The 11,782-nt window shown below is 38.2% G+C and overlaps 1 protein-coding gene across 1 annotated transcript; it reads left to right on the forward strand.

Annotated features, from left to right (window-relative positions):
• The first annotated feature begins 6,147 nt into the window (after positions 1-6,147).
• timm10b (translocase of inner mitochondrial membrane 10 homolog B (yeast)) lies at positions 6,148-8,194 on the forward strand. The gene is made up of 3 exons (XM_037687382.1): positions 6,148-6,426; positions 6,513-6,608; positions 7,494-8,194. The coding sequence occupies exons 1-3, from the start codon at positions 6,400-6,402 to the stop codon at positions 7,953-7,955; spliced, it is 585 nt and encodes a 194-aa protein (XP_037543310.1). The 5' UTR covers positions 6,148-6,399; the 3' UTR covers positions 7,956-8,194.
• Positions 8,195-11,782: the final 3,588 nt, after the last annotated feature.

Raw genomic sequence — 11,782 nt, forward strand, 5'->3', positions numbered from 1 at the left:
CTCTTGTTTTGGATTTGACCTCACATGTAGACACTTTAGTACAAACAGATGTGTGTTCCTGCAGATTCCATCGAGGTTTGCTATGAGATCATGTCCTTGCAACGCACCAGAGCCTGCATGAAGGTAACAAACAGTTAGTTAATAATTAAACAATTTCTTAATACTTAAAATATTAATGGTTAAAAAAAAAATCACATATCAAAAGTCACTGGTTTCCATTGTCTCAGGGATGTTGAATTTGGTTGCACAGCTGTGTTTTGTTATATTGGTTGGCATTTAAAGTGATCATTTTGGCAAGCAGCGTCAGCACACGGCAAAAAAATTTAAAAAACTACAAATTACTCTGCATCAGTGGTCACAATTTTACAAATGTGATATAAAATAACTGACTTTAAATCTGTTATTTTGTTGTTCAACCCTGGGTGTTTTGCAGACATGTGAAAAATAATGAATTTGATGATTCTTTGATGTACAAGACTGTTAAAGGGGACACAAAGCAACTTGTCAAGGAGTTATTGATTTTTTATAATTTTATGTTGCAATGTAGTGAAGCAGAATGGATTAAAACAACGTTTTGCAGTCTGTCGCCTCTTTAAGTGTAAAACTGACACTAAAGAGTGACTCAAAACGTCTTTATTTAAATGTGCTTTCAAACTCCTTTAGTTTAGTAAGTTTCTATATGTGCTGTTGTAAAGTTGTGCAAAAGCCTTTCCATAATATGATGCTAAAGCACAAGCTTTTAACTAAAATACCCATCTGCAGAAAATGTATTTTTTGCTGTAATTTTATAGGACTAACTGCCTAAACTGCAACAAGCGGGTGATATTTTTGTTTTTTATGTTTGTTAATTTAAAATATATAAATGGCGTTTTAAATGCATGTAACATTTTAAGTAAAGATGCACATGCAGACACATTTAGCAACAAGACTGCTTTCGAAACGGAAGGCAGCAGCCATTTATCGCTCAGTGAGGTTAAAAACACAAACTAGAAACCTATGAGGACTGAGAATAAGATGTTCTAAAAATAAACAACAATAAAACAAGTTAGCATTTGGAAAATGATACTTAGAGCTAAAATATACTTGTTTAAATGAAAATAACTGTTTTTTTTTTCTTTCTTTCTGTAATAAGCCTTTAGAGCCTGACCTGAATTATGCCTCACTGGATCTGAAGCTGGCAAAGAAACGCAAGAAGGAGCGCCATCTGCAAGGCCAGGCACAGGCCAAGCATCAGAATCAGCTGCTGGACACGGTGACACCGTCAGAAAACACTTTCTCTGAGGTAGACACAGAAGTAGACGCTCTTCTTCCTCCCAGAGACAGCAGCGCCATGGTTTCCCACAGCAGCATCTATCTGAACAGTCAGCAGATAGCCCACGAGGTTAAAGAAATGGAGCGCGAGTGGAGCGTAAGCACAGAAAAAGAGAGGCCAGGCTGGGATGGCTTGCCAGAATGTGAAGAAGGGGGAAGCAGAGAGTGTGACGGAGATCAAGAATGTGAGGAGAGACAAGATAACGACAAAAATGCCATCAATGGGAACGTATGTGAGCATCATTTAGATGTAGAAAACACGACATCACAGATCTGTTTTAGTGGCGATTGTGACTAATATATTAACACTGTGTCAAACTTTTTCTAGCAGAATTTAACCCAAAAAATGCAAACTGCTGTGTGTCAAAAAAATACACGTGAAATAATAACTTATATTCTGTATTCTTTAGGCTGTGCAGAGTTGAGCAATTTCCTCTTTGATGCAAACTTTCTCCTAGAGATTGAGCAAAAGAACCAAGTGTGCCCTTGTATGCAGAGCTAATCAAAGTGCATGGAAAAGAACGTGTGTGTGACATTTAGAGGTCAAGAGCCACGTGGAACTTCTACAATTTATTGTGAAACGAAGGGAAAGCGTCAGTTTCTCAAAGGACACAGTGCAACTTTAACTCTTTTGATGTCTTATCATCATTCATCAGCAGATGTCTCACAAAATGACGTGAAGGAGAAAAAAAATGTTTCCACATTGTCCGTTTGAATATTTTAACATAAGTGTTGCCCCACAAAATGCTGAAATTGCTTGAATAAAACCCAAATTAAGTTAAAGGCTGTTCTTGAATCCTTTTTTTTTTTCCTCACTCACTCTCGAGCAAGACGGATGCTTTTTCTTCCCTCTCCTGGTTCCCTCCTGCGTTTTTGCTCTGTGTCCTGTGTATCGGAGCTTCTATTTATCTTCCGAATCGTAAATCACTGTCATGGATCTGGTCAGCTGGACTTTTAACACAATTGATGGAGATGTGAAAGATCACAGATGTTTTTCACTTAATGTCAAATGTATATGAACCATGTGTGGTGTTAGAGAGATTTGTCTGGACAAAGTGCTGCAGAAGCATGGAGCCTTTCACCTGATAAACTCAAGGACCGAAGCAAAGAGGCTGCAAGAGTTGTCTGGCCTCGAGTCTGACTGATAACATTATAAAAATACACTTTTTTATGCTCTTTGAACAAACTTGGAGATGAAGAGCCATGTAAATATCTTGCCTGTTTGTATTTCAACTCTGTTCCATCTTGCTTTTTTAAACTGGGATAAGAAAATTATCTACTCGTTCCTGTGTGGTATATTTATTTAATCAGCTCAAGGGATAATATTAAATTATCCTAGCAGCAATTGATTAAAAAAATAATAATTTCAACCAAGTGACGGGGTCCGTTGGAGCTCTCAGACTCAGCTGATTTAGGAGCTCAGCCATAAGACGGAAGCGATTTATAAGAATTGTAGGCCACTTGCAGCTTCTGGGACTCGCCAGCATGTTGGGGTTGACCTTGGAGGAAGCTAATGAGCACGGACCAGCGGAAAGACCACAAATCTGGACATTTTGGATAACGAAAGTGCCAGCAGAACTCAAGGCTGAAGAGAAATAACAGTCTGCCTGGGAAAAAAATCAAGAACTGTGACTTATCTGAATCTGACTTCCTCATTCGGCCTTGAAGCAGGCCGACTTGCCAAATTTCTCCTGGCCTGTGTGTAAGCTAAGAAGGCTCTGTTCTATCTCCGCCCATCTTTCGGACGACTGTACGGAATATAATCTCGCTGTACTTTGGTGCAATGATAATAAAGCTTATTCTGATTCTGATTCCTTGGTTCATCAGCTTTGTCTCTGTGTAAAGGTAACGCTCTGAGTTTTTGTCATAATTATTGTAACTGTAATTGTAACTGTATGTAGTTATTGAAGTTGAAACACAAATATCATAGATTTATTTCTCATTTGAATTTATTTATTTATGTTATATGGAGGGATGGGCTGGAAAAGTATGAGGCTGCAGCATCAAGTCTTATCTATTACCAGTTCAAATTCTGTAACAATGACTCCAAAAATAATTATTCTGGACATATTTTTTATGAGAGTCCATCCATGCATATTTCAAAGTGTCCAAATGGAGTCCAACGTGTCCACACAATTGAACACCAACATCATGAAGCTGTAACTCCTGCATCAGTGAGGGCTCTGATGAAAGTTAGAACTGCAGGAATCATATTACTTTTTCTTAAACTGTTTACATTTAAACAATATATAAAAAAAACAGCAGCAGTTTATAAAAGGTTTTCACTTAATTTTGAAGTGTTCTGCTATATGACCCAATTTATAATCCATCAATATAATCAATCAAATGAGGTGTGACTCAAAAGACGAGGGTCTACACCACCATTTTGACACTGTAGTATTTAAATTGGAAGTGCCTGGTAAAGCGTAGCAGCTGTTTAAAGCAGAATGAAAGACATCAGGATAGCCCGCGATCGGGTCGTTCTTTCCCCTAAAATCCTATCCAAAATGTGGATGACATTAGCATAAGTCAATAAAATATAAACTGGCTCTAAACGAGACATAGCATGCTATTTTGTTTCCCCCCATGTGGGGAAGAATAGCAAACACCTGGGGTTGAGAGTGGACAAGGCAGGAGCAGAAAACTGACTGGTACAGAACTCAGTCACATTTCTTTTTTAAATGGCTACCAACATCTTTCATGAAGTGACTTGGTAATGGGACGAAATTCTTTAACAAACACAAAATCATTTCGCTAAAAATATATGTCTTCTAGAATAATTAATGTCTATTATTTAACAAGATGCTAAAATAGTAATATAATTATGTGGTATACATGTTGTACAGTTTTGTTTGAGGTGATCACGACAATAGGTGGAATGATGTAACCACTTGCTTTCTCCTTGCAGCTATGGCTGTTGTGTGTAAAGCTGCAGCTGTACAGTCAGTTCATGTCGCCTGCAGAAATGATTTATATCAAAGTAGCAGGTGTTACTTTAAGATATAAATGATTTCTCTCTTAAAGTAACAGATGTTCTGTCTCATTTTGAACTAGCTAGTCTGCAGAGTTAGCAAGAAATGAGGAAAGAGAGTGAGAATGAATAGAATATATTAGAAATTACCAACTTGACATGGAATAAGAGACCATTTCATTTTAGTTGGTGTTTCAATCCCCACAGGATGTCTCTCAGTATATGATGATACAAGCAGATTATATGTAAAAGACTCAACATAAAGCTAATAAAAACAGGCCTCTGGATTTGGTCGTAGGGAAACTGACTGCATTTATTTTTCTTTTGCCTCAGTCTGAAAGTAGCACAGTTCTGGTCATGTTAACCATGTTAAAAGGGTTATTACAGTTGAGGTTACATTCATGCAGTATATAATCTATAACAATTCACACATTTTCACTTGGTAATCTTTCACAGACTTCAAAGAGGTTTTTTTTTTTTTTTACACACACTCAAACATTGGTCAATGGATTGAGAACAGTGTTAAGTTCAGTATCCTGCTCCAACGCACTTTAGCACATTGAATCCAGAGTAGTGGGACAATGACTTCTTTTATTTCTATAACAAATACTATTTTTGAAGTTGCGCATCTAAAAACCTAAAAATAAAAATAAAAATCTGGTATTTTGCTTTCCCTCAGGTATTGCTTGCCTTTCCAGAAATATTCTCATCATTGGTGACACCTAAAATCACTTGATATGATCACACAACATAACTATAATTATTAAATATAGTGAATTACTTAGAGTATAAAAGATTTACAAAAAGTTAAATAAATGGAACACGAGGAATTAGGAGAAGACATAGCTGACTGGTGAAATCCAGTCAGATGCAAAAAAATGTACAGTATTATCATTTCTAAAAGTCTTTATTTCTTCCCAACCAGACAAAACCTAGGTGCTCAAAGTAAACCCAGCTCAAACAGTAAAACACTTAACAGACTGTTACAGTGTCAATGCAAACATTCAAATATTTAAAGCATTTTAGGGCGGCCATAACGCTCTTTCACAAGATTAATGGCTACAAACAAAATTTGTGTAAATTATGTAATGAAGCATAACATTGTTATTGTAATTTTTATGCATTAATTACGGAAGGTTCCATCCATCCATTCTCTTTTACCTGCTTCTTCCATTTTGGGTCACAGGTCGCCAGTGCCCATGTCCAGCAATCACTGTGCGAGGGGGGGGTACACACTGGCGGGGTCACAAGTCCATCACAGGGCCACATAGAGACAAACAACCATTCACTCTCTCACTCACACCTTGGGACAATTTAGAGTTACCAATCAGCCTAACATGCATGTTTTTGGTCTGTGTGAGAAAGCCGGAGTACCCGGAGAAAACCCACGCATGCACGGAGAGAACATGCAAACTCCACCCAGAAGGCCCCGGGACCAGGATTTGACCCAGGCACCTGCTCGAGGGGCAGCGGCTCTGCCGGTTGCGCCACCGTGGTGCCCCTTATGGAAGGTTACATCATAGAATTGTAAATTTTTCTATATCTTTGGAGTAAATAAATTATAACATTTCTACACCAATGAAATGTAAAAAAAATTAAAAAATAAACATAAAAGTAGGTTTCGTTTCAACAAGTGATTTAAGGCTGTTCTAATTATCTGCACGTTTTTTTAAGACTACTGTATTGCGGGAGATTAAAATATGGATTCATATCTAATTCATTTTATAGGTTGCATAAAAATATGTTAAATGGAACTTAAGCAGTTGTGTGCTTTTTATAGTTGTAGTTGTGGTTCGTACAGACACCGTACAAATCGAACCCAACTTTCTGTCAACCTAACAGACGAGTAAGACCTCTTCACACGCAGAGACGATCTTCGTTGCTAACATGGCGGCGCGCTTGTGAATGTCATGCTACACCCATTCACATTTTCATTTCTCGGTGAAATTGTGGAGCAATTAAAGCTGGCCTTTTAGCGTTATCTTGTGGATTTATTTCTCGTTCCACCTAAAAAGCTTATGAACTGGTAAAACGTAGATTTACTGTATTCTGAAGGTGATTGATCTCATGTTAACCGATTAGCTAAACGCTAAGGCATCATTTCTGACAGAGTAAAGATGGATCCCAACCAACAGCTGAGAAACGTAAGTCACAATGCCAGTCACATTTTGTCTCATCTGTAAATACATAGTTGTGTAGTGATTTAAAAGGAGTATACGTGTTGTTGCAGCTGAAGGATTTCCTCCTGGTTTACAACCGCATGACTGAAATCTGCTTCCAGCGATGCACGAACAACTTCAACTTCAGAAACCTCACGATGGACGAGGTGAATGCACCTTCATAAATCTCTAACTGATGATTCTGCTCGGCATTTAATTGGTACCATCATGTGGTCTGAACACAACTACTGTACCTCCTTTAATATGCACGATTTATGCTGTTTGTAGCTTCGATTATTTTTATTCCAATCCTGAAAAAGTTGACACTGAAAATCGTAAATGATAAAAAGAAATGCAGTGGTTTGCAAATCTCATGAAACCAAATCACATAATAACATCCATCCATTATCTTTACCAGCTTCTTCCTCTCATTTAAAATTAACAAAGTGTACTTTTTAAAGGGAAATGGAATTTTGGATTTTTTTGGCAGCAACATCTTAAAGACAGTCCAGGTTCATGTTTGCCACTGTCGAGCATCTCTGCTGTAAACATCTGGGACAGAGCTCTCAGACTGCATGTGGCCTTTAAGTTCCTCATCTGCAGCTTTTTGAAGCTTTGACCAAAATATTCATGAAATTTAATTTTATAGGTTTTTATACCCACAACAGAAAAGGCTAGATTTATAATTTTTTTTTGTAAATTTTCTGCAATTTTTTTTTTGTTTGTTGTTGGTTGTTTGTTTCATAATGTGCCAACTATTTTCTATTGTGAGAGGTCTGGACTTCAAACAGGCCAGTTCAGCATGTGGACTCTTCTACTTTGAAGCCATACCATATGCACTAATGCATCCCCATACCATCAGAGAGGTTGACTTTTGAATTGTATATATAGTTTAAGCATGTGATTTGTTTACTATGGTCCATTGTTAATAACAAATGTGTTTATGAGACTGATTCAAATAATTGCATTGATTTTTTTTTTATTTACATTTTACACCAGGACATACTGAAGTGGGTCATGCAAACTAATGTTGATTCCTGTTGTGTGTCCAGGAGAGCTGTCTGGACAGCTGTGCAGGGAAGCTGATTCGCTCTAACCACCGTTTGATGGGCACCTATGTGCAGCTGATGCCTCGGATGGTGCAGCGCCGAATGGAGGAGATGGAGAGCAAGGCGGCAGAGGCCGCAAAGGCAGCAGCAGCAGCAATGCCTGCAGCTGTCGAGACTGGGAACACAGAAGCTACACCAGCATTTCAAACGCCTTTAAATTCACCCCCATTGCCTAATTTACCTTCCTCTGGGACTGGTGGCATACCAGAGGTCCAAAGCTCAGACTTTAAGTCAGCAGGACTAGACATTCTGGCTGACCCTTCAGTCATGGGAGCCACAGTGTCATCTTCCAAACTGCTCACACCTAAGACTGAAGCTGTGCTGAACGATGTTTCACTTCCAGCAGGATCACCTAACACAGCTGAGCCTAGCAGCCCCAGACCAACAGCTCCTACAGAGTCTTAAACATGAACAGGCCTGGGAGGCAAATGGAGCCCAGATGTTTTCTTGTTGTGATCTTCTAACGATGGAAGTCTGAGATCAAACTGATATCAGCTCTTGTTTCCCACCACAAATAGCACATATCAGTAATTTAACACTGGTTGGTTATGTATGATTTACAATATTGATAATTATAACAACTATAAGGTAAGCTAACCAGTTTTGGCTGTTGTCATTCAGACTTGGACTTGTTGTTATTTTACCCCCATTAAAATTCTTAAAGTCAAACAAGGTAATTTTATAACCCTCAGTCTGTTTTTTGTCAGATTTTATTCATGGCGTTCTCTCTTTATAGAAATTTGTGGACTTTTTAAGCACTGATTAAATTAATGATATGCACATGTCAAAGTCAAGGATTTGGCCCTCGTTAACATCGTATCTGGCCCCCTAAGATATTTTAAACGTAAAATATTTTTTAGCGTTTCTCACTTTGCTTAAAAAAACTACAAAATACTTAATTTAATGCAAATATCTCAGGACAGTTAACTTTGAAGCCAGAAAAAAGGTTGGATTTTTTCAGTCATTTTTCATTTTGATATGGAAAGAGCAAAAGAAAACATCAAATGGGAACAATTAAACGCTTCTTGATGAACCTGCAACCAAGCAAAGATGTCGGCTGTCTGACTGGAGTTAATGTGTCGACTGAAATTGTCCCATTAAAATTGGCTTAGACCAAGTTTTTAATTTTTGCTCCCTTTTGTAGTTTGACTCCCCTGTTTAGGGAACTGAATTGCTGCTTTACTGTAATTCAGTAGTTCTGTGCAGTAGTCTACAACAATTTAAAGTTGCCTATAATTTATGTCAAACAAATTTTCTTGTAACCTTTTAAACCAATCAATAGATTTTTTTGTATGTTTTTTTTTAGTTTTCCTTGGAATTTTGCTGCTTTCTCACTCATTTTCAGTCGACTTCTTGGACTCGACCATCGTGCAGTGTGTGCTTTCAAAAGGAGACATGTGGACACGTGTTGTGGAGGACAAAAGAAGAGGTGGCAGACCTGCAATAAAATCTAGTAAATGTAACATTTCTCAATATTATGTTTTAAGAAACAGGAATAAAATCAAATCCAACGAGGACTGAAAGCAGCACATGGGAGAAGTATTCAGCTGATCCTTACTGCATGTAAAGTTTTGGACTAACTGCTCTTTTGGGAATCGTTTTTTGGTGCTCAGATATTTTATGTTGGTATTTTTCATAGATTCAGCTAAAGAAAGCTGAGCATGTAACTTTAGGACAGGCTGCTGATAAATTATCAAAAAATAATTTATAATTATATGTTGAACCAACACTGGTACATCTTTTGAGTTTAGAAGCCTTTTTATAATTCTATCAGAGTTCTGTGGATTAAACAAAAACTTTTCTCAGAAGATGACCAGATTCTGGACTGAAAAGTGAGTCACAAAGTATCCAAAGTCAAAATCATTGAAAGACTGAAGAAATATTTCTCAAAACATTTTTTTAAATAAGTGCTTGGAATTGAAATTAGAGAAATAAAAGATGGCTCAAGACTTTTGCACAGCATTGTTTGATAAAAACGGAGCCCTGAGGATAAAATGCTGAGTGATTATATTGTATCAATATATAAAAATGCATCCATCCATTATCTGCTTGTTCCGGTGTCAGGTCATGAAGGCAGCTTGAGCAGGGAGGTCCAGATGTTTAGTTTACAGATGTGAGATAAAGGTTTTCTGTGGTAGAAGCCGAAAGTCATTCACAACGCACGCCGAGCGAGACGTCTTGTGAGACTGTGCTATTTTTAAGGTTTGATCAAAATGGCTGCACCTCTATTTTTCAGTATAAGAACATCTTGGTCTAAAACTCTTGCTAGAAAAGCGGCAGGTAAATGTGATAAGAAATCAATGTTTTGTTTTATTACCAAAAAAAAAAAGCTGTGATGGAACCACTCAGAGGGCAGCACGGTGGCGCAACTGGTAGAGCTGCTGCCTCTCAGCGAGCAGGTCCTTGGTTGAAACCCCGGTCCAGGGGCCTTTCTGGGTGGAGTTTGCATGTTCTCTCCGTGCATGCGTGGGTTTTCTCCGGGTACTCCAGTTTCCTCCCACAGTCCAAAAACATGCATGTTAGGCTGAATGGTAACTCTAAATTGTCCCTAGGTGTGAGTGAGAGAGTGAATGGTTGTTTGTCTCGTTTGTCTTTATGTGTCCCTGTGATGGACTTGCGACCCGTCCAGGGTGTACCCTGCCCCTCGCACAGTGATTGCTGGACATGGGCACCAGCGACCCCCGTGACCCAAAATGGAATAAACGGGTAAAGATAATGGATGGATGGATGGAACCACTCAGAGCTGCACAAGAACCAGTCACAAGTTATAAAAATCTTTCAGATGGTGCTATTTGAATGGCTGGGATAGTGAAGTTCTGACAAATGTGCTTTGATGATTTAAAATTAAGTTAAATGTTGGTCAATTTAAACGAATCACACGTCTGTATGCGGATAAGATGAGGAGTAAATCACGAGGTTTGAATGTTTGTTTTCACACTTTCAGCTTTACGGGAGTGAACGAAGTTCATGACCTCAGATCTTTTTGTTTCCAGATCCTCCTTTCCTGTCTTTGCAGTCTCACCATCAAGTGCAGCTTTACTTACGCTCAACATCTCTGAGAAACCACCAAACCACTCTATGCCTCACCCTTAAATGTACATTTTAATAAAATTCAACAGAGACGGGTTACAGCTGCTGAACAAAATAGTGATTTTAATCAATACAGGTCGGTTCAAACACTTTGTTCTGGTTCTATAGCTTTGTAAAGAGATGTATCTGTCATGTTATACATGATACTTTACTGATTTAGCTTTGCTTTAAAGGGGTTTATTAAAGAGATGCATACTGAGCCTCCTGTCTTCTTTAAACACCCACAACAGATGAACACAACAAGCAATATTTTTGAAGTTTCATTTGTTATATTTGAGGTGGCATAGGTAGGAAGGAGACTGTAGAAGCAATTTACTTATTTTTGCCCTGTGTTAAAAACAACCTCAAGTCCAGGGGCTTTTATGGGTGGAGTTTGCATGCGTGGGTTTTCTCCAGGTACTCCAGTTTCCTCCCACAGACCAATAACATGCATGTTAGGCTGATTGGTAACTCTAAATTGTCCCTAGGTGTGAGTGAGAGAGTGAATGGTTGTTTGTCTCTATGTGTCCCTGTGATGGACTGGAGACATATCCATGGTGTACCCGCCTCTCGCACAGTGACTGCTGGACATGGGTACCGGTGATCCCCGTGACCTAAAAATGAAGAAATGGGTAATGGATGAATGGATAGTTGCTGTCTTGTGCTTTAATTTTTTTTTTAATATATCACATAGATCATTTGACAATTTCAACAACAAGAAAAAAAAATTCTGATCCTGAAAATTAGAGTTGGGAATACAGTAAATAAGTGTCATGGGTATAGGACAATAGGACAATATAATTATATATTTTTTACCTTTTTCAGCCTGAATGTATAACAGGGTTATTATTACCCATGAAATATTTGTATTATCTAGCCTTTATGATATAGACTGTGTCATCTTTCTTTTAAGTACATTGTATTTTGTTGTAAATGTTAAGGATATGTGATACTCGTGAACCCAAAAGTTTGGGGATTTCTTGCAGATATGTTCTATTTAGTGAACGTGTGTGTGGAAATTACAGAGGCATCTCTCTGTCGAGTGTTATCGGGAAACTGTTAGCAGATGTCATCTTGCAAAGGTTACATGTGTTGGCAGAATCTATATATCCCCATTCACAGTCTGGCTATCGAAATGGCCGAAGCACTATTGATGGCGTCTT

This window comes from Nematolebias whitei, chromosome 14 (genome assembly GCF_014905685.2).
Source record: "Nematolebias whitei isolate Nwh7 chromosome 14, NemWhi1, whole genome shotgun sequence".
NCBI lineage: Eukaryota > Metazoa > Chordata > Actinopteri > Cyprinodontiformes > Rivulidae > Nematolebias > Nematolebias whitei.